Source organism: Sabethes cyaneus, chromosome 2 (genome assembly GCF_943734655.1).
Source record: "Sabethes cyaneus chromosome 2, idSabCyanKW18_F2, whole genome shotgun sequence".
In the NCBI taxonomy this organism is placed as follows: Eukaryota; Metazoa; Arthropoda; class Insecta; order Diptera; family Culicidae; genus Sabethes; species Sabethes cyaneus.
This window is the reverse complement of record NC_071354.1, coordinates 237,828,322-237,852,895: the sequence shown is the minus strand read 5'-3', so window position 1 is coordinate 237,852,895 and position 24,574 is coordinate 237,828,322. Positions and strand designations below refer to the sequence as shown.

The 24,574-nt window shown below is 39.9% G+C and overlaps 1 protein-coding gene across 1 annotated transcript in view; it reads left to right on the top strand.

Moving 5' to 3' along the window:
• LOC128736811 (opsin, ultraviolet-sensitive) overlaps positions 1 to 23,878 on the top strand; it is an 87,430-nt gene extending 63,552 nt beyond the window's left edge. The window contains exons 4-5 of the mRNA XM_053831301.1: positions 22,776 to 22,906; positions 22,977 to 23,878. Coding sequence (XP_053687276.1) covers positions 22,776 to 22,906; positions 22,977 to 23,878 — 1,033 coding nt within the window. The remainder of the gene's footprint in view (positions 1 to 22,775; positions 22,907 to 22,976) is intronic.
• Positions 23,879 to 24,574: the final 696 nt, after the last annotated feature.

Here is a 24,574-nt window from a genome sequence, read left to right as displayed (position 1 = left end):
GTAGTGGTCGTATGGGAGCATATATGTTCAGCTGCTCTAACAACGCCGGGCAGTCGATGTGGTCGGTCAGAAGTTTAGCAGCAAAAACTGCTTGTGCGATTCGTCGTCTCAGTTCCAATGGCTGAATACCGAGAAGTCGGCAGCGGCTTTCGTACGGCGGCAAATTGGACGGATCGCTCCATGGGAGATGGCGAAGAGCATAGCGGACGAATTTTTTCTGTACCATTTCAATCCTGTGTGACCAATTTGCGTGAAATGGGCACCACACAACAGAACTAGTTTCGAGGATTGATCTCACAAGCGAACAGTACAGCGATTTCAAGCACAGTGGGTCACGAAACTCATCCGCAATCTTGAAAATGAATCCCAGCTGTCGGTTGGCCCTCGAGATTATGTTTTCGTAGTGGGTCTTGAACGTAAGTTCATTGTCTAGTAGCACTCCCAGATCCTTTATGCACTGTACACGAAGAAGACGATGGTCGGCAATAGTGTAGCTATATTCAACGGGCGTACGTTTTCGGTGAAACGAAATCACATTGCACTTCTCTATGCTTAACGTCAGGCGGTTTCTAGCACACCAATCCACAAATATATTCAAGTATTCTTGCAGCTCCGCGCAGTCACTCAGGCACGTAATGACTTTAAAAATTTTAGTGTCGTCGGCATAAAATAATCGGCAGCCATGTGAGAGCAAAAGTGAGACATCGTTTATAAAAATTGAAAATAGCAGTGGACCCAGGTTGCTGCCTTGTGGGACACCTGATTGATTAGAGAAACAGTTGGAGACAGCAGAGCCTATTTTGACACACAAACTTCTATTAGTCAAGTAAGATCTGAACCAGCATACGGCGTTTACAGATACACCTAATTTTTCCATTTTGCTAAGCAATATTCCGTGGTCGACTCGATCGAAAGCCGCTTTCAGGTCTAGGTAAATAGCGTCAGTTTGAGAGCGAGAATCCAAACTTTGTAGACAACGGGAAACAAATTGCATCAGGTTTGTGGTCACTGATCTTTTCGGAAAAAATCCGTGCTGGTCAACGTCAATATAGAATTTACAGCAAGCAAACAAAGCGTCATTTATGATAATTTCGAATAATTTTGAGCAAGCGCACAATGACGTGATTCCGCGGTATTTAGTGATGTCTCGTTTGTCACCTTTTTTGTGTATTGGAAACAGATAAGAAAACTTCCATTGGTCAGGAAATTTGCGCTGCTGTATCGACATATTAAAAAGTTTCGCGATTTGTGGGCTAAGCACGTTACTGCATCGTTTTAAAAGAGCAGAGGGGATACCATCCGGACCAGCTGCATATGAAGTCTTCAGTTTACCCAGCGCGGCATTTACAATATCACTGTTAATATCCGGTAACTCAAACGAAAAAACATCACATGGCACTGCATTACTGGCTTCTTCAATTTCTGTAGCAGATGCGATGGAATCGGTGAATACATGTTTGAAATGCTCGGCAAAAAGGTCACATTTCTCTCCTTCACTATTAGCGATGCAGTTGCCCATAAACATAGAAGAGGGTAATCCACATTCTTTTCGTTTCGCGTTCACAAACGACCAAAATTGTTTAGGCTGCATGCGAAGACGATCTTGAATGCGATTCACATAGCAATTGTAAAGATAACGATTGTAACTACGATACCGGTTGCTTGCAGTGTTGAACTGATGTTTGTAATACGGTGAGCGATGGCAGCAATATTTTCGCAAAGCGGCCGATCGCAGACGCTTAAGCGAACGTAGGCGTGCATTGGACCATGCTGGCTTGCGTAATGGTCCACATACTGGAACTACCCGATTGGTGACATTTTGAATGGCACTGCTAAAAGAACAAACCGCATCGTCGATACTAGAGGTATCCAAAAGAGCATTCCAGTCAACCTCAGAGAAGGCTGCACAGAGTTCGATGTAGTCGGCCCGGCGAAACTTGTTACTTGTTACTTGTTACTTGTTACTTGTTACTTGTTACTTGTTACTTGTTACTTGTTACTTGTTACTTGTTACTTGTTACTTGTTACTTGTTACTTGTTACTTGTTACTTGTTACTTGTTACTTGTTACTTGTTACTTGTTACTTGTTACTTGTTACTTGTTACTTGTTACTTGTTACTTGTTACTTGTTACTTGTTACTTGTTACTTGTTACTTGTTACTTGTTACTTGTTACTTGTTACTTGTTACTTGTTACTTGTTACTTGTTACTTGTTACTTGTTACTTGTTACTTGTTACTTGTTACTTGTTACTTGTTACTTGTTACTTGTTACTTGTTACTTGTTACTTGTTACTTGTTACTTGTTACTTGTTACTTGTTACTTGTTACTTGTTACTTGTTACTTGTTACTTGTTACTTGTTACTTGTTACTTGTTACTTGTTACTTGTTACTTGTTACTTGTTACTTGTTACTTGTTACTTGTTACTTGTTACTTGTTACTTGTTACTTGTTACTTGTTACTTGTTACTTGTTACTTGTTACTTGTTACTTGTTACTTGTTACTTGTTACTTGTTACTTGTTACTTGTTACTTGTTACTTGTTACTTGTTACTTGTTACTTGTTACTTGTTACTTGTTACTTGTTACTTGTTACTTGTTACTTGTTACTTGTTACTTGTTACTTGTTACTTGTTACTTGTTACTTGTTACTTGTTACTTGTTACTTGTTACTTGTTACTTGTTACTTGTTACTTGTTACTTGTTACTTGTTACTTGTTACTTGTTACTTGTTACTTGTTACTTGTTACTTGTTACTTGTTACTTGTTACTTGTTACTTGTTACTTGTTACTTGTTACTTGTTACTTGTTACTTGTTACTTGTTACTTGTTACTTGTTACTTGTTACTTGTTACTTTTTACTTTTTACTTTTTACTTTTTACTTTTTACTTTTTACTTTTTACTTTTTACTTTTTACTTTTTACTTTTTACTTTTGACTTTTTACTTTTTACTTTTACACAGCAGTCGATCAGTGAGGTGACTGAGAATACAACCCATTGCTACGAAAGCATAACATCCTGTCAGGGACCTGTTTTTAGTTACCGATAAGCCTCTTATGATGTCCTGTCAGAGACCAGGTTTCCGGTACAGACATAGATAATTGATCAAATTATTGGTGCTACTCGTGAATAATCATTTTGTCAATCAATTAACATAACAATCATGCATTAATCACCAGTTAATGATAAAATGACCCATAATTGTGTGTGATCCATGATTGTGGACTGACTGTACAACAATTTCTATAGAGTAAGGAGGGGTAAATGTGCGATTCAATGATGTATCGGTACAGATTTCGAGTAAATTGACTACATTGGCATGGATGGGCGACTACTATGACAGCTTGAATCTAACGAAAATTTTGGTTGCTTACGAAGCATAGTTGCTGAGTTATGTGCAAATGTTATTTTAGGGCGGTTTTGATGTAATTTGTCGTTACACGGCAAGTACGATATCAACAGGAAGCTATTACTTGTTGAAAATTTGTAGGGTACTTGATCCAATAGTTGTGGTAGTACCAATAGTTGCGCTACTATTCATTATTAATGCATATTTTCGTCACCGTAGCATTTTAGATAAAACAATTACATTCATTATTTAAAAAAGGTTTTTAGAAGTATTGGTAGTTAGACTACACCATTTAAAATTAAAGCATTATTTGCTAAAATGCCAATTTTCCAAAATCCAACGCGCAGTTGGAGCGCACAACTATAGGCGCTCATCTATAGTTTTGCTACGATGTTTTTTCACTTAGCAACCTAGCAATGTATATGGAATACCACAATTAAAGGAACATAAAACTTAATTAAGGAAACATTAGCGCAACTGTTGGTACAATATAATTGAATCGGAAAATTCATTTTTTCTTTATAAAGCTTCTCGTACAACGAAAGCAATTTTCTTGCCTCGTGACAAATACCTTGTATTTGATAAATTTATATCCCACAAGCATTAATTGAAGCATATACCTCAATAAACAAGCAAAATGAAGTTATATTGTGCTTAGTAGCGCAACTAATGGATCATCTACCCTAGCAGCATTTTACATCACTCACATATCTGTTTTGAAGATATGGTGAAAAGAATTTACAAAATATATTTCGCTTCTCCATAATTTAATCAAACACCGTCAAGCACCTAGCGGGGTAAAAGTGTGATTCACGGACGGGGCAAAAGTACGATTCATGGATGAGGCAAAAATGTATAGCTTATTATATACAGCTTTAGGCACTATATTACATATACTAGAAATGGAAGACCAACAGAAAACTGTGTGCTCTACAGATGTTGGCCGAAAGAAAACAATGTGTTTCCGCTGATGAAACAAAAAACAAACGTTTGGAAAAGTTTCGATGTGACGGAGGCTGCAATACACCAGCGCAAAATAGGAAAGGTGCAAATTGAGAATATTCCTTACCGAAACATGCCAAAGATTGAAGATAACATGGTTTTGTTAGTTATTGCGGAGTTTCCACCTATTTAGAGTCCCACGCGAAAATTATGAACGAGGTTATTTTCTGCGTTTACCACCAGTGCTGTTAATATTCATCAGCATAACGTTCAAACTGCTGGATTATCAGTCTTCCTTGCATTGAAAATCTGCTTGCTTTGATCAAACGTACATAATAACTAAATGCAACAAGCATGAACTTCATGCACGAGAATATAGAATATCAGCGCCCTGTGATATTGTAACAAACTGATATTCACGTTTGAGCAGTGAAAATCAATATAAAAAATTTATGTTGTGGTTTAGCATCTATTGCGTTCAGCTGTTGGACATAAGATTTTTCTTTTCATTAATTGCATTTAAAATTGTTTTTTACCTGAAGTGAATATCACCTTCTGGAATTGAAAATCACAGCCTCCTGTTCTATTTTCACGATAGATTAAACTTGTATACTATGATGAAAATCACGGTGCAGTTGTACTTACAAAACTCAGAGGCATAAAAAACACTGTAGGGTAATTTGGGGGAATTTGGACACCCTAAGCAAATCACCTATTATCCCAAAATCTATGCATCAAAACTCGAAAAATTTGAATCGTATACTGAGATTTACTTGTTTTCTGTTTAACAATAGGTTAAAAAAAAAAGATTTTTTTGGCATCAAAATTTTGAGTGGACACCCTCTGGGGTGAAATGGACAATGTGTAAAAAATCGGTTGTTTTTAACGAAATAGCTGAGGCTCATAGCAGATAACTTAGGAAGATATATTAACTAGTAATAGTGTTTCGAGCTCAATTCCGTCTATCTAAGTGGAAGAGCCAGTTCATAAGTTATACCATTATCATTTTAGTTTTTTCGCAAGTAAACAAAACCGTACTTCGATGAATCTAGATCTTAAGTCTTATTCGACATTTGTCACATGCAAGTGCTCCTGCATTAGTTCCTGGCAGCTCAGAGAGGGTGGTCAAACCTAAAGCTAAAGATATAATGACAATTCGACATATCGATTGAGATAAAATAGTTACGATAACAAAATGAATGTGACATTGCATTTTGCACAACCATAAACATTCAGGGATTAGCGACGAGTGCCTCAAAAATCACAAGTTTCAATATGAATCTGAGTATGAGGGAAAATAATTAGAGAAACATTTCATTTAGTTTGTTCTCAAACACATCGAAACCCGATTATTAAAATCCCTGAATTTTTTGTTGCGAATGTTCCCTTTGGCGATCGTACGTTATTGGCGGGATTGCAAATACTCTCAAATGCTCAAAATCCATTCTTGATTGTCTATTATGATCTTTTCGGTGGATTCTTGTTTTAACGTCACATGCACATCTTTTTTGTACTTTTACGGTATCTAGAATTAATGAGACCGAAGAAATGGTTTAAAATCAACTGGACCATTTCATCCGAAAAAAAACTGTCCATTTCACCCCACACAGCATACAACAATAAGAGTTTATAAAATTGGATTTATTTTTATACAATCTAGCTATAATTTTCTATCAAACAGTTTCTCTTATGTAGCCAAGCAGAACTGCACTGCACAATAATTTGAAAAGGTTGTTAAATCAGTGGAAAAATCTTAAAACTTAGGGCATTAAATTTACATTTGGAGTCGTTTTAGGCAGTTCTTTTGTTTACATTTACATTTTGCAACACCTGTCAAAGTTAAGCCCAATTTTTTTTACGTTAATAATGGTGTAAAAAGCTAAGGAAGAAGTTGAGAATAATGTGAATGCAGCGAAACTGCTACTTTCCGAGATAAAGCTCCTGTCCATTTTACCCCAGGTGTCCAAATTACCCCAAAAGGCCCTATGCTAGGAAAAAAGATTTTCTGTTTTGTTTGAAATTCAGTGATAATTTCAGGCCCTGTTTACCACACATGTTTGCCAGCCATTTGAACCATTAGTTTTTCGTTATTGCCTCCCCACTGCACCCTTCCTGGCTTGGCAAACATATTTTTAATGTATTTAGTAAGTACAGGATAATTATTATTAAAAAACGAATTTGCGTAGGACTCGTAAAATTGCTGCCAAGTGCAATACTGCTGTGTTTCATGGATTCGAGCTACGCACTTTTGCCCCGCGGTATTTGCATTTTTGCCCCGCTACTGGGGTAAAAGTGCCAATCGGCACTTGATCAGAAGAATGAAGAATTTTTTGCATAACACTATTATTCCAGATGATTTATAGTTATATGTGAAGACATTGAGTTACTGCGTCACTATAAAATACACAGAACGAAAAAATGAATCTCACATTCAACGTAAACTGAAATCCGATATTTATTTCCATTTAATAAAGCGTAAACAGCCTAAACCGTTTTTAAAAAAGTATTTTTACATCAATCCAAACGTAATAAATAAGCCTTTAAGTCAGGGGTGCCCAGGCATAGGCATGGTGCGGGCCAAATAAGATCGCCCCATGATGTCGCGGGCCGCAAATTCCTCTGGCCATTCCTGCGCATAACAAAATGCAAAATATGGGGCAATAAAAACCATTTTCTGGGAATTACCACAAGATTTAAACCGGAAAGCATTCGGAACTACAAAATGCACGAGGCATTACGGCTGATTTGAGTGACCCCTGTATCATCGAAAAAGTTACTCATAAGTCCACCATCTCTCAAACCAGTCCGCGGGCCGCACAAAACAACCTGAAGAGCCACAGTTTGGCCATCACTGCTTTAAGTGAAATAACACGTAATTTTATATGATTTGCGATGTAGGGTATTGTCGTTATCGTCGGGCCACCGTTATGGTCGGGCCATCACGATTTTACAGTTTTAGTAACTTATGATATCTATGATACAACCATTGTAAAATTTCTTACTGTGATAGCTAACTTTTTACAATATTGTGAGGTTCAATCGTGTATTCAAAACATCCGTACTGAATTCAGTAACTAAATCTTACAAAAAAAGTTTTCCAGGTGCAGTGAACTTTTCTTCAAGACATGATTCATGAAATGCAATTATCGAGATAAATTTCGAAAATGTATGAAGTGTGTTGTGCTGCACACGAAGACTATAGAAAAATCCCCTCCAGTAAGGTGTTTGGGAAAGCTATGGTGAAATACTAGAAAAGCGCTATTTGTAAACGTCGGGCCACTTGAGAAGTCAAGGTTGGGCCACCATAATTAGAGCGCAGAAGCGCAATAATCGCTAGAGAATGTCAGTCACGTAAAATGTGATGAAATAAAGCAAAATTAATACGATAAAACCCTAGATTTTTGTTGTTTTTTCATTGTAGTTGTACACTTCGGAAAAAGCGATTGTAGCAATATTGATTTTAAAAGATCGCCAAAATTTCGCAAAAATGCAATTAATAATAGAGTATCTGTACCTATATGAGCCGTTGTTCACGAAATTCAATCTTTTCATGCCACCATATAGAATTTCAATACATATGTCTTAGATTTTCTGCGATGGCCCAACCTGTACAACATGGCCCGACTATGACAACATTTTTTGTCTTCACGTAAATGCCTATAACTTTTTAATTTTTCAAGCAATCAGTTCAAAACTTTCCGGAAATATACTTTATTCTTAGACCTTTGCTACGATGTATTTAGATTTCCAAAATTCCTTTTGAAACGAAAGTTATGGGCGAATTCCAAAACGTGGCCCAACCATGACGACACTCCCCTACCGTTTATGTGCATGTCAGTAGACGTAAAATTACAAGCTTTTTTCGAAGTGTGTAGATTTTGTTGTTCCTCACCACATATCTGCTAAGGGAAGCTTCTTCTTCTTCTTCTTCAGCATAGAGCCGGGGTGGCTCGTGCTGTTTCAAGCACTCGCCGCCATTCAACTCGGTTTTGGGCCACTCGTCGCCAATTTCCTAGTCGTCTCAGAAGTCTCCAATCGCTTTCGACCTGGTCGAGCCTTCGTGCACGTTGGGTCCTCCTGTTCCTGGTGCCGGTGGAGTTGTTGAAGAGGACTATTTTCGTCCCACTGCCGTCCGGCATCCTTACGACAGGTCCGGCCCACCGTAGCCTGCTAACTTTCGTTAGATGTTCGATGGGAGTCTCCCCAAGCAATGCCTGTAGCTCGTGATTCATACGCCTCCGTCACTCTCCGCTTTCAATTTGTACTCCGCCAAATATCGTCTGCAGCACTTTCCGCTCGAACACGGCAAGGGCGCGTATGTCCTCCGTGAGCAGCGTCACGGCTTCAAGTCCATAAAGAACTACCGGTCTAATAAGGGTTTTGTACATTGTTAGCTTTGTGCGGCGGCGTATGCTTCCTGATCGTAGCATTTTACAAAGGGCAAAGTAGACCCGATTTCCCGCTTGGATGCGCCGCTGGATCTCCATACTAGTGTTGTTGTCCGCGGTCACCAGCGATCCCAAATACACGAACTTTTCTACCATTTCTAGCTCGTCGCCGTCAACGGTTACCGTCCGTGGGAGACGCGCGTTTGTTTCCTTTCAGCCTCTTCCTTTCATGTATTTTGTCTTCGACGCATTTATTTTTAGCCCAATTCTCCTAGACTCCGCTTTCAGTCTGGCGTAGATTGCCTCCGCCGGCGCAAAGTTCCTGGTAATGATATCGAAGTCATCTGCAAAGCCTAGAAGTTGGCTACCCTTGGTAAAAATCGTGCCTCTCGTTTCGATGCCCGCTCGTCAAATCACCCCCTCAAGAGCGATGCTGAGCAGCATGCAGGATAAACCGTCACCTTGTCTCAATCCACTCCGCGTCTCGAAGGGACTCGAGAGTGTCCCACAGATGCGTAAGAAAATCAATAAAGATGTGGTGCGTGGGCACGTTGTACTCCCGATATTTCTGCAAGTTCTGTCGGGTAGTAAAATTTTGGTCCGTAGTTGCGCGAGGCCCAATGAAACCCGCCTGATAATTCCCTACCCTAGAGTACCTTGTAGGCGGCGTTTACCAGCTTAATACCGCGATAGTTGCAGCAGTCTAGTCGATCACCCTTTTTGTAGATGGGACAAACCATTCCTTCCATCCTTTCCTCCGGTAGCTTTTCCTCCTCCCAAATCCTCGAAATAACCCAGTGTAGAGCCTTTGCTAGCGTTTCTCCGCCATGTTTCTAAAGTTCTGCTGGTAGGCGGTCCTTCCCAGCGGCTTTATTGGTCTCCAACAGCCCGATTTCTCGTTTGACTTCTTGGAGATCAGGTGCTAGGATATTACTATCTTCTATGGGCGCTCCTAGGTTAATTTCCGTTCCACCTCCTTCTGCGACTTCTCCATTGAGGTGTTCATCGAAGAACCGCTTCCATCTGTCGACCACCACGCGCTCGTTTGTGATTAGATTCCATCCCTCGTCCTTACACATGTCAGGTTTCGGTGTGTAGCCCTCTCGAGTTTGGTTCACCTTCCCATAAAACTTGCGCGTGTCATTAGCTCGGAATAGTTGTTCTAATTCTTCACGATCTTTGTCCTGCTTTTGGCGCTTTTTCCTCCTCAGGATCGTGGTCAACTGGTTCACAATCCCTATTCGGTTTAAATAGGGAACCAAGCTGCTATACCACAAACAGTCTAAGTTAGTTAGATACTGATGAAGGTCTCTTGTTGAGACCGAAATACGTATTTATTAATAAAACACAGTAGTAGAATTAAAGGATATAAAGAACTTTTGTTATTCTTCTTTTTTATCGTTTCAGATATTCTACTAAGACGCTCAAATAAACATTAGTTAATAAATAATATATTTACAATAATTTTTTGAATTTTTTAACTTTATGGATCATCTTAGTAGAATACGAAACCCGAAATTAAAAAAAGAAGAAAACTTTTTTCCGAATTCCACTATGTATTTATATTTATTCCCGACAGATACGTATTTCGCCTACGAAACAGACACTGATGAAGCCTGCAAGTCGTAGGTGAAATGCGTGTCTATCGGAAATAAATGTTTAATTTAATTTGGAAAAACAGTATTCGTCTTTTCTTTAATTTCAGAAATAATTTTTTGATTTAATTTTTTATTTCAGCGGCTTTCAGCCTGCGGCTGGATCGCCTCTTTATTTATGTTAAAACGGGCATGAATACAAATTTACATTGTTAATCAATTTTTTTCCAAAAAGCCTGCTATTCAATGCTTATCTCTCAGCTCAGTGTGGAATTCGTTTTTGCCTAGTCGATGGCTGATTTAATGTCAGCCTTTTTTACAAAAAGTTTCTGATTAAACTTGCTCTGCAAGAAGTACGAATCGAATAACATGAATGATCTTCGACAGAAAAAAAAACCAGCGAGCCCCAAACAAAAATCACACGGGATTGGGGGTTTTAGAAAGTCCGGGAGTGAAGGATTAAACTGCTAGGATTAGATATCACTAATCTTGTTTCGAAATTAGCAAATTTTTATCAAGCTGCGGCCAATCCTAGCGGCAGGAATTCGCACAAAGCCAAAAAACAAACCGGCAAATTATTATCTTCAACCGGCGGGCAACATATTGCGAAACACTTTTTCCGTCGCGACAGTCAGTGTGATGTGAGTCAGCCACACCACTTTCGATCGAACCGCCGTTCCCGATTCATGAAATTCCATGTTGAGAAGATCTTTCGCACACTGTCGCACATTGCCGCTGCGATGGCTGTATTGGTATGTTTACCGCCAATACACACGCACTGCATTGCAGTGAAATGCGCTACCGCTTGCGGGTAGTGTGAGAAGTTGACGTCATCATGTTCGGTATAAATACCGGCCGACGGTCCGGTGCTACTTCAGTCTCGTTCAAGATGGTAGGTTAAACATTGTGTGTGAAAGTGAAGACCCAAGCTAGCGACCTGACCGCTGGTCAGTGTCCAGCTGAGGGAAAAACGTAACCCGTGTCTACACCAAGCAGTCCAGGACTAGAGTACTCCGGTGGATCCGTCACCTCCGAAACCAAAATCGTCATCGACCACAACCGTAGCAGACATTTTGTCTCCGTTTGCTGGGATGCCGTCCGAGTGTAATGCTGCATCATCTGCGAGGAGCGATTGAAGCGCACTTCTGCCGGGACGAGCCACGATACGAGAACCAAGTGACCACGGAATATACAACTGGGATCCTCTTCGATAGAAACCGTCGGCAATCGATGAGTCGTCGAATGAAGCGAACTGTTGAATGTGGAACTGGGAATCGGAACCGACCGCATCCGCACAAGTGACCATCATCGCGACGTATGAATGCCTTTTCTCGGCCATCATTGAATCGAATTCAGCGCAGCGAATTCACCTCAGCGTGCCCCGCTGGAAACCCAACTTCAGGAATTTTATTCTTGACCACAAACTTGACCTTTTAGGTCGCAAACACAACGCAAAACCCGAGTCGAGCTCCGCTCCTCACAAACTAGCACCCTTTGGGACTGATCTGTAGCTGCTAATGGATATCCTTCGCCAACACTCCCCGGTGACCTCCAGCTGAGAATTAACGACAACATGACGCCCCCGAAATTGCCGCCAAATCCGCGCTCCGGACAAATGAGGCACCAATGGCTAAAAGAACGATGGCGGCTAGCTTCCATTTTCGTCTTGTTTGGTACTTCAAAAATTCTAACGATATGTAGGCGCAGGCCTCCATACTGTTAAAATTTTCACGACGAATCACTAGTTTTAACAATATAAAGTCGCAAGCCTCTACATTGTTAAAATTAACGCAACGATTGATTGGTGCGGAATTTTCCGTGAGCTTGCGTCGAGTGGAAGCGGCGATTTCGAACGACCTATTGAACTTTAAAGGAAGCAAGCTGTTCGCACGGAACCGGGTCGAGACCAGGACCGAAGTTAGAGACCAGAAGTTCGTTCGGATCCGGCACGAAGGATGCGACCCACTCCGACCGTGTGACCCCGCCACGCACGAACAACCGTAACCATTTTCTCCTCCTTCCTCGGAAGTCGAGCCGGGAGCTTGGAAGCGGCTTCTGCCGGCCGGCCGGCCACGTCGAGTGTTTAGATTATAACAGGCAAAAAAAGCCCACGTTTGAGCCGCTTGCTCCGTGGGAACCAAAAAAAACAGTAAAACCATTATACAATCGGAAAATATATTCGGCAGTGAATACCAAATGTGGAAAGTGTCTTTTTCTTCTATTTATTCTCTTTCAGGTTATTTGTCCGAAAATTGGTACCGTGTTGTTTGGTTCGTCATTATTTTCTGCTCGTGTTTTCTTGGTCAAAAACTTCGCTCTTCAAAGGAATGCTTTATCTGATTCAGTCTGTAATGTGAATTTATTTCTTCAAGGGTGAAATTGTTTGCAACCACCTATAGAAAATGTTCTATGTGGTGGTGACATTTCAATATCATTAGAATTTTCTTGTTTGGTTTAAGTAGGATTGAGTTGATTTGAATTGGTATGTGCAGTTGAAGAGCCTAGGGTGGTCCTCATATTCAGATGTTTGCTTTATTTAGAAATCTTATTGTCTGTGATTCCGAATTTGGCATTCCCCGATTCTATCTCTGGCAAAAGTCTCCTTCCAATAATAGAGCAAAATGTTAACCATTTTTAACATATAATTATGTAAATTCCCATACATCTACGATTTGTACGCGTGACGCCTTCCCATCCTTCAACTACCTCGTTTATTGCAGGTATAACCCGACTATCACGTTCTGTCGACGCGCAATAACTCGTCCTTACTTACTTATTTCGTCCACCTTGAGTTAAACTCTTTTTCTAAATCGTAAGAACAGCAAAAAGTAGCGTTCTTACTCGTAATTATATGTCTTCTAAAGGCCACGTAAACTCATAATGTTTTGATGCGAAAGAATAATACAACATACCAGTTTGGATTTCGAAAGTTTTCGAAAAGTAAGTGCTTTTTTGTTTTTTATGCTCCGTTTGGACCATATGACAGAGTTCAAACTCGTGACCATTAAGCGTTTTATGTTCAAAACCTGCCTTATTTTTCAGACATTTCTTTTTGAGTCATCTTACGATTCTACTTATTTTAAAAAAGATTTCTGCATAATACGTTCTGTCTCTTTACCACTACTGTCTTTGTGGCTAGGCCCCCTCTGAGTTTTGAAGTGTTTTACTCCAGATTGGCTAAATTTCCAATGGATAGTAAAAACGCAACAAAATTTTCTGGGATGTTGTGCCTGTTTAGCGAAATAAGACACGAATCTTTACTTGAAATCATGATCTATATTTTTCGTCTTACACTCCCATACGTTTTACTTCTTTACTGTTCAGTTCAATTTTTCCACGTTTTTTCTTCTTTTCGGTGCCTTTTTGTTGGTTTTTGTTCTTGCTTTTCTTCTTTTTCCGTCAATTTTCCTCTTTTTCTCTCGTTTTCGTTTTTTGTGCCATGTTTTCTGTTTCATTGTTCCGTTCTACTTCCTTTACTTTTTACTTTACTTTTACCCCTTTTTCCTGTTGTTTCCAGAAAACGAAAAATAAGTCACTCGTTTGTTGCATTTTCTCTTTTCTTTTCCGTCTTTTCTCATTTTGTTTCCCGTTTTCGTCTTATTTTAACTCTATACTTAACTTTCTTTATTTGGTTTTTGACTTTCATATTTTCCTTTGCTTCCCGGTTTTCCTTTTTCATCTCCCGTTTTCCGTCTTTCTCTTTCCCGTTTTACCTTTTCTTTGGTCCGTTTTTTCAGCTTTTTTTTATTCCTTTTTCTGTCCCATTTTGCCATCCTATTTTGTCGCATCTTTCTCCTTTTATGTCCTGTTTGACCTCCTTTTTCCGTTTTCCTCATTTCCTTTACTGGTTCTCTTTTTGCTCTCTCGCTAGTCTGCTTTTCCTTTTGAATTTGTCTTGTTTTCTGTTTTTTTTTCTTTTTCTGTTCTATTTACACTTGTCTCGTTTCTTCGCCACTATTTCCTGTTTCTCTGTGTGTCCCGTTTTCAGTCCTGATTCTCCACTTCCTCTCTTCCATTCATCGTCTTTTTCCATCTATGTTTTCTCATCTTCAAACACGTTTTTTCTCTTTTCCTGTCTTGTAAATATATACGTTTTCGTCTGGTCCGTTCTTCCTCTTGTTGTCCTACTTTTTCCTTTTTTTCTGCCATGTTCCATTTTTCTTTTTTGTTTTATCCCATTTGTCTTCCGCTTATTTTTTTCTCTTCATTTTTATCTTTTTTGTTCTCGTTTCTTAATTTTTCTGTTCGAGTCTTGACTGGGCGGTGCTGGTATAGTCAGTAGGATCATTGCACTAGCCACGTAATTGTCCTGTGCTCTAATAACCGGCTGCGAGGTCAGTCGATGAAGAAGAGTCAAGTTCTTAAGGACATTTACTCCTAAGGGTTTGCTTCTCAATTTTCTCCTTTTCTATCCCGTTTTTTATTTCGTTTTTTCTCCTTTTCTGTCATCCTACAATTTAAGCAGATTAGCAGGAAACAAGATCGAAAAAGAGGGAATAGGAAAAATACGGGACAGTAAAAGAAAAAAAAACGCAAAGAGAAAACGACACAAGAAAGGAAATACGGAACCGAAAATTAGATAAAAACCATATAAGGAAAGACGAATAGCGCGAGAGAAAAAAAGAAACAAGGCTGAACGGATATTTGTTTATTTGTTGGTATAAAAATCATCGGACATCTTGTGGTCTTAATGATAAAAGATACTACGTATAACATAAAACACATAAAGATACATTAGATTATCCACCTAGTCGCTGTCTAAATATTGTTGCTGTTATGTGGAAGTCAAATAATGTCGCCACCGCGTCGAAGCTTGCCGACATAAAACGGATGGGGTCATGTTGTCCATATGACACATTACGCTGCGGTAAGAATAATAGATTCCTGGCCCGTAATGATCTTTTTGGTGCATATAAGTTAAGTTGCTGCAAAATGATCGGGGCATCGATTTCACAGGACAAAATTTTCTTGACAAATACGGCTTGTGCTTCGAATCTTCTTCGCTCTAGTGTTTGTATTCCGAGAAGCCGTCGGCAATCTTCTGGAAGCAGGAGCGATATGTCGTTGATAAACAGCATAAAGAGCAGCGGTCCTCAATTGCTGCCCTATGGAATGCCGGAGAGGTTGGAGAAATACTCGGATTGCACTTTACCCAACTTCATGTAGAGCATTCGATCTAACAGAAAGGATCGAAACCATCGTACAAGTCTGGAGCCGACACTAAGTTTATCCAGTTTAACCAGTAATATGCTGTGGTCAATACGGTCAAATGCAGCTTTTAGGTCGGTGTAGACAGCGTCAATCTGGGCACCTACGCTCATATTTTGTAAACATTTTGCTGCAAATTGCCCATGGTTTGTAGCAGTGGAACGTTTTGGATAAAACCCATGTTGATCCAATGAGACGTAATGCCTACAGTTGGCGAAGAGGACATCATGTATTATTATTTCAAATACTTTTGAACATGCGCAAAGAGATGTGAAGCCTCTGTAGATTTTTAGATTTCGTTTGTCATGCACTGGAAACATAGCTGAAAGCTTCCAAGTTGTAGGAAGGATAAACACAGCAGCACATTTTTTCAAACTACACTACAACTTTTTCAACTACTACATCGGGTCCGTCGGCAAACGAGCATTTAAGTTTGTTAATGGCAGCTTCAACGTGACGATCAGTAATCACTGGTAGACTAAAATTTCAACACGTCCCCAGGAGTGTTGCATAATGCTGTATTGATTTGCGCGGCTGTAGCAATCACGGAAATTGTGCTGAAAATGTTGAGCGAAAAGAACACATTTTTCTAGCATCGTGCTGCTATGATTATCTCCCAAAAACATATATCTAGACAAACAAATGAAAAGAACAAAATGGAGTGAGAATTGGGATAGAAAAAGAAAAGAAGATAAACAGAGCAAAGATATGGGTAAATCGGAAGCAAAAATAAGAAAATCTAGAGAATAGAAAGAAAACGAAACGATAAAGACAACGAAGAAATTGAGAACAAACCGGGCAGAAAAGGAGAAAAAAAACGAAGAAAAACTTAATAAGTAATAAAATTGAAAAGAAGAACAGAACACGACAGAAATGATGAAAAGCAGAAAATAATAAAGGGTGGAACGGAACAGACGCAATCGAAAATTAGAAATGAGTTAAAAAGCGAAAAAAGACGAACAAAAAATGACAAACAACCTGACAGGAAAAGAGCAAACACGGGCCTTAAAATAGCAAAAACCCGACAAAAAAAGAGGAAAACCGGGTTTGAAAAAACGGAAGGATAATCATGACGCAGAGAAAAGGTGCGAAAACGGGACACAAAATGAAGAGAAAAAACAGAGAAAGGTGAAAAAATGGGACAAAAAAATAAGAAGAGAAAAACGGACTGATGAAAATGGCCAAAAGAAAAATAGAACATGATAAAAAGGGAGGCAAAGTAGGACATAATAAGAGTAGGACATAATTAATATGTCCTACTTTTCGTCCCTTTTTATCATGTTCTATTTTTCTTTTTCGTTTCATCCCATTTGTCTTCCGTTTTCATTTTTTCTCTGCATCTTTTTTGTTATCGTTTCTTAATTTTTCTACTCGAATCTCGACTGGGCGATGCTGCTATGAGTCAGTAGAATCGTTGCACTAGCCCCGTAATTGTCCGGTACTCTAACAACCGACTGCGAAGTCTGAAGGGTCAAGTTCTGAAGGACGTTTATACCCATGGCTTTGCTTTTCTTGTCTCGTTTTCCCTCTTTTTTCTTTTTCTGTCCCGTATTTCTTCTATTCCCTCTTTTTCGCTCTTGTTTCCTCTTAATCTTCCTAAAATGTTAGGACGACAGAGAAGGAGAAAAAACGGCACAAAAAAGTAGAAAAAACGGGATAGAAAAAAAGAAGAAGAAAAGGAGAAAATTAAGAAGCAATGCAAGGCCATAGGAGTAAACGTTCTCAAGAACTTCCTCAAGAACCTCCTTTATCGACTGACTTCGACTCTGTAACTCTGTAGCGGCACAGCCCAGTCGAGATTCGAACATACGACGACTGGCTTGTTAGCATCGTACCCCGGAGCTAACGAGACAAGAAAGGGAATGCGGAACCAAAAATAAGATAAAAACCATATGGGGAAAGAAGAATATAAAAAATAAAACGAGGCTATAAAAAGAAAAAATGGGACAAAAATTGAGAAATTGGGACAGAAAAAGAAAAAAAAAGATAAATTGGAAGCAACTAAAAAAAATGAGGACAAACTGGACAGAAAAGGAGAAAAAAACGAAGAAAAACTTAATTATTAATAAAATGGAAAAGAAAAACAGAACATGACAGAAAGGATGAAAAGCGGGAAGTAATAAAGGAACGGAAGAGACCCAAATGAAGAATAGAATAGAAAGAAAATGAGTTAAAAAGCGAAAAGAGACCGGAACCGGAACTAAAAAAGTCGAAACAGAACAAAAACTAACAAACGACCTGTCAGGAAACGAGGAAAAACGGGCCTGAAATGAAGAGAAAAATGATAGAGTAAGGTGAAAAATGGGACAAAAAAGAAGAAGAGAAAAACGGACTGCTAAAATGGAATAAAAAAGAAGGAAAAACGATAAAGCAAACTAAGAAAACGAAATAGAAAATGGAAAACTGGCCTGAAACGGGATAGTGAAGGAAAACCAACCAAAACCCGACAAGAAAAGAGGAAAAATTGGCCTAAAACCGAGGTAAAACGGTAGAAAAAATGGAACAGAGCAGAGGTGGGCACAATTCCGCTAATCCGCTAACAGCTAATTAGCTCAGCTAACATTTTGGTAAGCGGTTAGCGTTTTCGCTAATTTTTATAACCGTTAGCGTTTTTGTTAGCTTCCGCTAAATTTATGTACCGCTAAATAAACCGCTAACTTTTTTTTGGCAGAAGGAAAATTTGTGAGAAATATCACACAGGCTTCGGTTGAAGGGTTCCAAATTCCAAACTTTTGTACGTACTTTACCAGCCAAGAGCCGGGGTGGCTCTTACTGTATCAAGAATTCCTCTCCATTGTACTTCTGGGGTGACATTGCGATTCTCGTTTCGAGTGATTTTGGTTCGTTTCGCCCATTCGTTTAACGTGGTCGAAACGAACCAAAATCACTCGAAACGAGAATCGCAATGTCACTCCTGGGTCCTGGGCTACTCGTTTCCAAATCGTTACGCGTCTCGGCACATGCAAGTCGGCTTCAACCTGGTCAAGCCATCTAACTCGTTTGGCCCCTCTATTCCTGGTGCCGGTGGGGCTCTTGTAGAGAACAGATTTTACTGCACAATCGTTCGGTATCCTTGCGATGTGGCCGGCCCACAGTAGTCTCCCAACTTTTTCCAAATAGTGACTACAACTCATGGTGCATACGCCTATGCCACTCTCCGCTATCCGTTTGTACTCCGCCAAAAATAGTTCGCAATACCTTTCGTTCAAATACGGCAAGTGCACTTCCGTGAACAAAGTTGCTGTCTCAAGTCCGTAGAGGACTACTTTTGTACGCGGGCTCAAATAAATCGATATTTAAAAAAATTCGAGGCCTCCTACATTCACTGAAAACATCAAGGGAGATTTTTCAATTTTCTCGGACATCACTAGTTTAATAAATTCATAAGTGTTGGGCCAAGCATCAACGCAATAAAGTTTTCACAACAACCAAGGACAATTATTATCAACAAAATATGTTTTTACAAATTTTCTACCTGCTAAGGCGACATCCATTTAGTACGTCACGCAAATTTTGACCAAAATCAAACCCCCCTCCCCCCCTTGTCACATTTCGTCACGCATTCGTGACCCCCCCCTGAGAAAGTACGTCACGTCACGGCAACCCCCCCCCCCCCCCCTTCACAACAAAAAAATTAAATATTCATTCCAACCTTTTTATTTAAAGCTATCGAATGAATTTCAGCAAATAAAAAAAAGGAAAATTTTCGAGCTTATAAGTCATCGATTCACGGATTTTGAAGATGATCTACAATTGCTGCAATCGGATATGCTTCAGAAGTCGCTGATGTGCCGTCGATTAATGTTTAGCGCATATCTACGCCCTTTTCATTCATCCACTCAAATTCGTCTGATCTAGTTGAAAGAATCAGCACTTCCAGCTGACGTCTTGCAGCAAGGCGTGTGGAAGAACTTTTCTGAGGGACTTTGTCATTTAGTGTATTTCTTCAATCGTGTAATCATTCAACACTACCTTAGATGCGAAATTTAATCCGCAAGTGGCTTAAATCCTATCCTTCAGAGAGCTTTTGAGTGAGGGGCAGTATAAATTATACCGAAAAACCTTAAAAGCAGCCGTGGAACGTCAGTATGAGTTTTTGTTCATCGATTGAGTTCAGCACGAATATCAAGGGAAAACATTGCCGTGGGTCTCTGGTAGCATCCCGTAACCCTTCAGGAGTTTGTGCGACTGCTATTTGCGGTTGCAAAAATCTTTTAGGCAGGACGGTACTCAAGCAGCTCTTCAGCGGTGTACTGCATATTCTGTAAAGCCTTAATGGAGAGTTCATACTACATAGAATAAATGAGTCCTGTTCACACATATATGTTCAAAAAAGTGTTCATTCAAAAAATTTAACTATTTGTTTTAAAATCTATCAGTACGTTAATTTTATAGAAGCCTTCAATAGTTGTATCTTCAAATGAAGGCTAAATTATAATTTCCCGAATAAATTTTCCATTTGATTTTTTTTTCATGTGACGTCACATAACTTCATACCCCCCCTCCCCCCTACATCACAAATCGTCACGATTAGGTCAACCCCCCCTCCCCCCTATAAGCGTGACGTACTTTATGGATGCCCCCTAATTCCCTTTATTCTGATTTCATTGTATTTTTACTAAAAACTTGAAATTTTATTACTACCTTTGAAACAAAAATTATCTTTTATTGCCGAAATCAGCGCTTTTCGCTTAAGTAATGTTGATTCTACAGTGCTAACAAATTTAGCTGTTAGCGGTTAACGTTAGCTTCCGCTAAATTGTTGATTGATTTAGCGGTTAGCGGTTATCGAAGCTAACGTTTTGATTTAGCGAATTAGCTGTTAGCGAAGCTAAAATTTCGGTTAGCGGTGCCCACCTCTGGAACAGAGTATGAAAAAAATAATGTAGAAAGAGGAAAGAGCGAAACACCTGAAAAAAGTTAAAGCGAGAGAGAAAAAAAGGGAAAAAGAAACAATTAAGGGCATACGAAACAGTTAAGCGAAAAAGAAACTGAAAAGGAAAAGAAGAATAGCGATAGACTAAGAAGAAAACTTATAGCGGTATCGAGGAAAATAGGAAAAAAAGTCAAACGGGATGTAAAAGGAGAAAAATGGGACAAAAACTGGGAAGACCGGACATAAAAAAGCGAAAAATAAAAAAAAAAAAAAAAGGCAGAAGAACCAGGAAGACGAATCAAACTAGAAGGTAAAACAGAAGCGACTGACCGACTGAAGAGTGAAAACGAGAAATAAAAATGGAAAACCAAAAAAATAGCCAATGTCAGAATAAACTAAACAGAAAAAAAAAGAAAAAACGGAAAAATATCTAAGAGAGAAAAAATGATACAGGCAAGAAAGAGAAGAAAACTAGAAACAAAAATAGGAAAAAGGGAACAGAAAAGACGCAAAACACCAAAGAAAATTACAAAAAATGAATGAAAAACAAAATGAAATTCCCAGTAAAATGAAACAAGAAACGAAGAAAAACAAAATGAAAAGAAGAGTGGAACTAAACCAACAGTACAGAATAGAATAAAAACAGAACAAAAAACGGAAAAACAGGAGTGTAAAAGATCGAAAGAGGAAAAAAATTGAGGAGCGTCGTCATTTTCTGTTTTACTTTCCTCGTTTTCTTTATCGTTTTGCCTTCACTACTTTTCTCTTCCGTTCTCCCGATTTTTCTGTCCAATCTCCGCATTTTCTCCCTCGTTTACCCTTTTTTCACACTCATTTTCTTCTTTTTCACATTTTTCTCTCGGTACGTCCCGTTTTTTCCCACATTCTGTCACGATTTTTATTTCGTTTTTCTTTTTTTTTCATGTGGTTTTTTTTTTCTCTCGCGTTTTTCCTCTTTTTCTGTCCTGTTTGTTTGCTCCTTTTCATTTTTTTTCTCCCGAACTGCAGGAGACGGACCACCTCCAGATCCAACAGTTATTCATCTATGAAAAAATTACTTACATTTTTATAAGAAACTGTTCGCTCTGCGCTGTTTGGTTCATGAGTTATGAGCTTTTGAAAAAGAAAAATATTAAGGTAAGGTACTTAAGAACAAATGAATATATCTCAAACGGGCTTCTCAAGATTAACGTTACAACTACGAATATATGTTAGTTTTTAGGCAGACATTTAATTGCAACTATTTACTTCCTTTAATATTGTAGAATAAAAATGCTAGGAATTATTTAAAAATGGCGTCTAAATTTTGGGTTTCTCGTCTATGCGGACAATCTGCCCCAGCCGCAGTATCTTCTCGGCGATAGAAGCAAAAGGGTAATCGTAGAACAAATAATTACCATCGGCGGGGAAGCGTATGTGTGCGTATATGGAATGGTTAAATTGGAGGGCGAAAATTAGACATGAGACTATCTAATTGTATGGCTTGTGTGGCAATAGTTTAATTGCTAAAGCACTCGGGCGCTGGCCGAGAAAGTGTGGGTTGGCCTGATATCGAAATTACCCAGTTTCGTCCGTCCGCTACAGCCATTGGTCGCCCTCTGGCAATATTATTCGAAACTTCTCTCCGGCAGAATGTAACTCCTATATCATGTTAAAAAGTTTGTTTCATTTTGTTTAAACCACATGGAGAAGAATGCGCAGACAGACGTGATGTATACATACAAAGCTGCCTTAGATCTTGTTGACCACAAAATATTGTTGAGTCGGATGGTGAAACTGGGAATTTCTGTCGCTTTCACCAGATAGAAAAAGTGTTCCCTTACTGGCCGCAGTTTATGTGTCAAGATCGATCCTGAAAAATCGGAACTGTTTTGTAATCTAACGGGAGTTAGTTCCTCAAGGAAGCAATGTAGACCCTTCGCTATTCACACTATTCATCAACGAGCTCTCCATAATGCTACCAGCTGGATGTCGTCTGTTTTACGCGGACGATGCTCAGACATCCTTTTCCATAAAAACCACACTTGACTGCTTAAGATTGCAGCAGCTGGTTGAGCTATTTGAGGCGTAGTGTGCTAATAAACTTGTTAACAAAAAAAATCAGTGTCTCCAAACGCAATGTTATTTCGTTATTTCGGAACATTCATGAGTAATTCATTTGTCGTGATGATTTCTCGCATTTTAGTTCCTGGTTTGAGTGTATTTTGGGTTGTCCTTTAATCCTGGGTAATGTTGGGTTGGTAGTCCGTAACGTGTCGATCGAATCCTAGAAGAAGAGATCTTCTCTTCAACATCCTGGACTTCTGGGCAGGAAACCTCTCTATGCGTGTTTGTAACCAATAAAAAAATTAAAAACAATAGGGAAAAAACACAAGTATTCAGTAGTGTATTCATCTACTATTGAAATCTCATTCCAGGTTCAAAACTCTACGAACGCCAGCCAATTATCTGATCATCAACCTAGCGGTTTCGGATTTCATAATCATGCTGGAGTGTCCGATCTTTGTCTACAACAGCTACTACCTAGGGCCGGCTAGTGGTAATCTAAGTAAGTAGAAACATTGACACTGCGTAGAACCTCACTGAATTAAATCCCTGTTTTTTCCACCCACCAACAGTGTGCACGGTGTACGCCATGCTGGGAGGAATCGGCGGCAACTGTGCCATCCTAACGCTGACGATGATCTCCATCGATCGGTATAACGTGGTCGTGTATCCACTGAACCCGAACCGATCGACCACCCGGCTAAAGGTGATGCTGATGATCATCTTCTGCTGGATCTTCTCCGCCATTTTCGCCGTCATCCCGATACTGGGAATCGGTCTGAGCCGATACACCCCCGAGGGATTCCTGACGGCTTGCAGTTTCGACTATCTGGACAAGGACTATTATGCACGAGTTTACATGTTTTTGTACTTTTTCTTCGCCTGGTGCGTTCCCTTCCTGACGATCTCCTACTGTTACGTGTCGATCCTGCGAGTGGTTATCGGAGCTGGCAGCATACAGTCGAGTAAGAATAAGAATAAAACCGAAATCAAGCTCGCTGCCGTCGTGTTTGGAATCATCGGTTTGTGGTTCTTGGCGTGGACGCCTTATGCGGTGATTTCTATGATGGGTGTGTTTGGTTATGAGCGTTTGTTGACACCGCTCGGGTCGATGGTACCGGCAATATTCGCTAAAATTGCCTGCTGCATCGATCCCTACTTCTACGCCATGAACCATCCCCGTTACCGACAGGAACTGCGACGCATGTTCGGCAAAGGCCAGCAGGATGTTGCCAACTCACAGTATCAAACGTCCCGGTACACCCGTGGTGGCAATTCGGAAGCTGCTCCCGACGAACGCGTTACGCTCGGGCCGCAAGCAGGTAAGGTCGACGAAGAACCGGCTGCCGGCGGTGTTGCCACTCGTAGGGGTGCTCTTCAACGGGCTCAATCTTCCATTTCAGCAGCCGACGAAACCACGCTGTCCGTCTCGGTCGATCTGACCGAAAGCCGGCCGAACAACGGGGCCCACTAGGGTCGACGCCACTCCCGGTAGCCACGGCTGGCGGCGAACCACGACGGCAGGACGTCCGGGAACGGCGGCGACGACGACGACGACGACGAAACTTTCGAGTTGTGAGCGAACAGTGGGGGAGAATACTCGTCAGTGCACCAGTGCCTTCTTGTGATAATATACTCTACTACCGACTACCGGGAGGTGAATATTTCACCTCCAGGGAATGGGGTGAGAGACAAAGAGAGACAAACAATCCATTTCGAAGATGTCGAACTATTACTGCTTAGGTTAGGGACAGTAAGATTTTCTTTTTTCTAATAGTGTTTAAGCACTTCCGAACGGTTTTACTCCCACGAGGACGTCCTAGTGTTCAATTTATCCCAAAAACCTCTTCCCGTACCAGCATTAATGCTCAACCACCCAGTGAGTGAGTATCTAGCTTTACTAGTTTTACATCCAGTGAAGCTTAACCAAAGTTACTTATATTTAATATTATATAAAACTAACATATCTATAAATGATATTTTTAAAGAAATATATTGACCAACTGGCTGCGGTGGTATTCTGTTCGAATGAAATGGTCAAAAAACACAATTTATTCATATCAACTGAGCCGCACCGTCACCAACAGTTGACAGTCACCATCCATTAGTTTGAATCGCATTACAAAGTCACTCGAAAGGAATTTACCCATCCAGAATGCATAATTTTTGC